Genomic DNA, 1,753 nt, shown 5'->3' on the forward strand with positions numbered 1-1,753 from the left:
GATACTGCACGTATGTGTAGTATTCAAACCTTATCGTATCTGACAAATTGACATGGCCTCGAACCCCCCTCGGCTCCACTCCCGTCTCCCTGGCTCCTGGCTCCTGTTGACTGGAGCTGATGCCCTTCAAATCCCAGACACCAAACGCCCATTTAAACCATTGTCACCCGGGGGGACACTGATGACGATGAGGATGATGATGATGATGATGATGATGATGGGCTCCATCCATCAGTCTACACTTAGTTGTTCTGCATCCAAACGTTGCGGGAGAGTGTTCCCCATTCCCAGAGCGGAGCTGGAGAGACTAAATTAGCATCCATAAAAGAAAGTCAGCTGTGCGCCACACCTGTCATACATCACCATTTCAGCCATTTAACACAACAGAACGACTATGCGGTAATTAGTGTTAATGGTGTTTGTGGAAGAGATATATATATATATATATATGTATATATATATATCCTAAACAGCTGCACTGGTGAAGCCCTTGGGTAAATGCACAAGGATATAAGAAGGAAAAAAAAACAAAACATGCACATCAGGTAAGAAAACAGCACCAAATGTTTACTCCATTTTAATCGCTTCCTCCACCATCCCCTTGGCAACATCAAAATAATCACATTGCAAGCGAAAACAAATTATGAAAAAAAGCAAAACCTATTTGGCAACGCTGTGGCCTAGCTTACGTCTTTAAAATCCCATCCCGAACATAACTCACCAAACACGTTCACAGTACACACATCATGTGACGGGTATGATCCAAGCAGGCAGTGGGAGCTAAGAAGTCAGAAAGATAAAAATAAAAAATAACCCGAAAAGACCGGACACCTCTCGGCGGGACGTTCGTCAGGGCCGACGTCTACGCTCACTTCCAGGACCCGGACTTCGCCTTGGCCCCGCGGGAGGTCTTGGACGCCTTGGAGCCTCGCTGGTGGTCGCTGACGCGGTTGCGGAGAACGTGTATGTCGTACTTCTGCCTCTTCAGCCTCTCGGCGAGCTCGAACTTCTCGGCGTGGAGCTGGTGCAGCCACCGCCAGAGCTCCTGGGCCTTCTCGGCCAGCTTCTCCTGGCCCAGGTGGTCGATGCTGAGCGGCTTGCGGCGCTCCATCAGCGCCTTCTTCTTCTCCTCGCGAGCCGTCAGCTTCTTGCCTTTCTTCTGGTCCGCCTTCTGCAGGTAGCCCCCGAAGGACTTGTTGGTGAAGATCTTCATCTTCTTGGCGCCCTCCTCGGCGCGCAGCTTGGCGGCCTCCTCCTCCCGCCGCGCCCGCTCCTCGGCCAGCCGCGCCTGCCGCTGGCGCTCCTGCTCCGTGCGCACACGCTGCTGCTCGGCCCGGTCGGAGCGGCGGTTCTCGATGCGGGAGCGCAGCGCCACCAGCTCCTCCTCCTCCTTCTGCCGGGTGGAGAAGTGCAGCTCGATCAGCGACTGCAGGTCGTTGAAGTCCTTCTCCACCCTCTTGCGGTGGAGGTCGTCGAAGTCCACCTTCTCGCCGTCCGGCAGCTTGGGGGGCGCGATGTTCGGCACGTAGGTCGTCTTCGGCCGGGGCTTGGAAGCTTCTCCGCCGTGTTCCGTCTCTTCTACGTCCCCCTCCTCCTCCTCGGCTTGTTCATCTTCATCCACGTCCTCCTCTACCTCGTATTCCTCGACGATTTCGTCAGCGTCCGACATGATGAGTAGTCAGTCCAGGGAGGAGATATCAAGAGACACACCCGCAGGCCGGCCGACGTCTTCTGGGCAAGAGGCGAGTGAGGG

At 54.7% G+C, this 1,753-nt stretch overlaps 1 protein-coding gene across 1 annotated transcript; it reads right to left on the reverse strand.

Moving 5' to 3' along the window:
- Positions 1-534: 534 nt before the first annotated feature.
- tnnt2c (troponin T2c, cardiac) lies at positions 535-1,753 on the reverse strand. The gene has a single exon (XM_080022158.1). The coding sequence runs from the start codon at positions 1,667-1,669 to the stop codon at positions 869-871; it is 801 nt and encodes a 266-aa protein (XP_079878284.1). The 5' UTR covers positions 1,670-1,753; the 3' UTR covers positions 535-868.

This window comes from Zeus faber, assembly GCF_960531495.2.
Source record: "Zeus faber genome assembly, chromosome: 21".
NCBI lineage: Eukaryota > Metazoa > Chordata > Actinopteri > Zeiformes > Zeidae > Zeus > Zeus faber.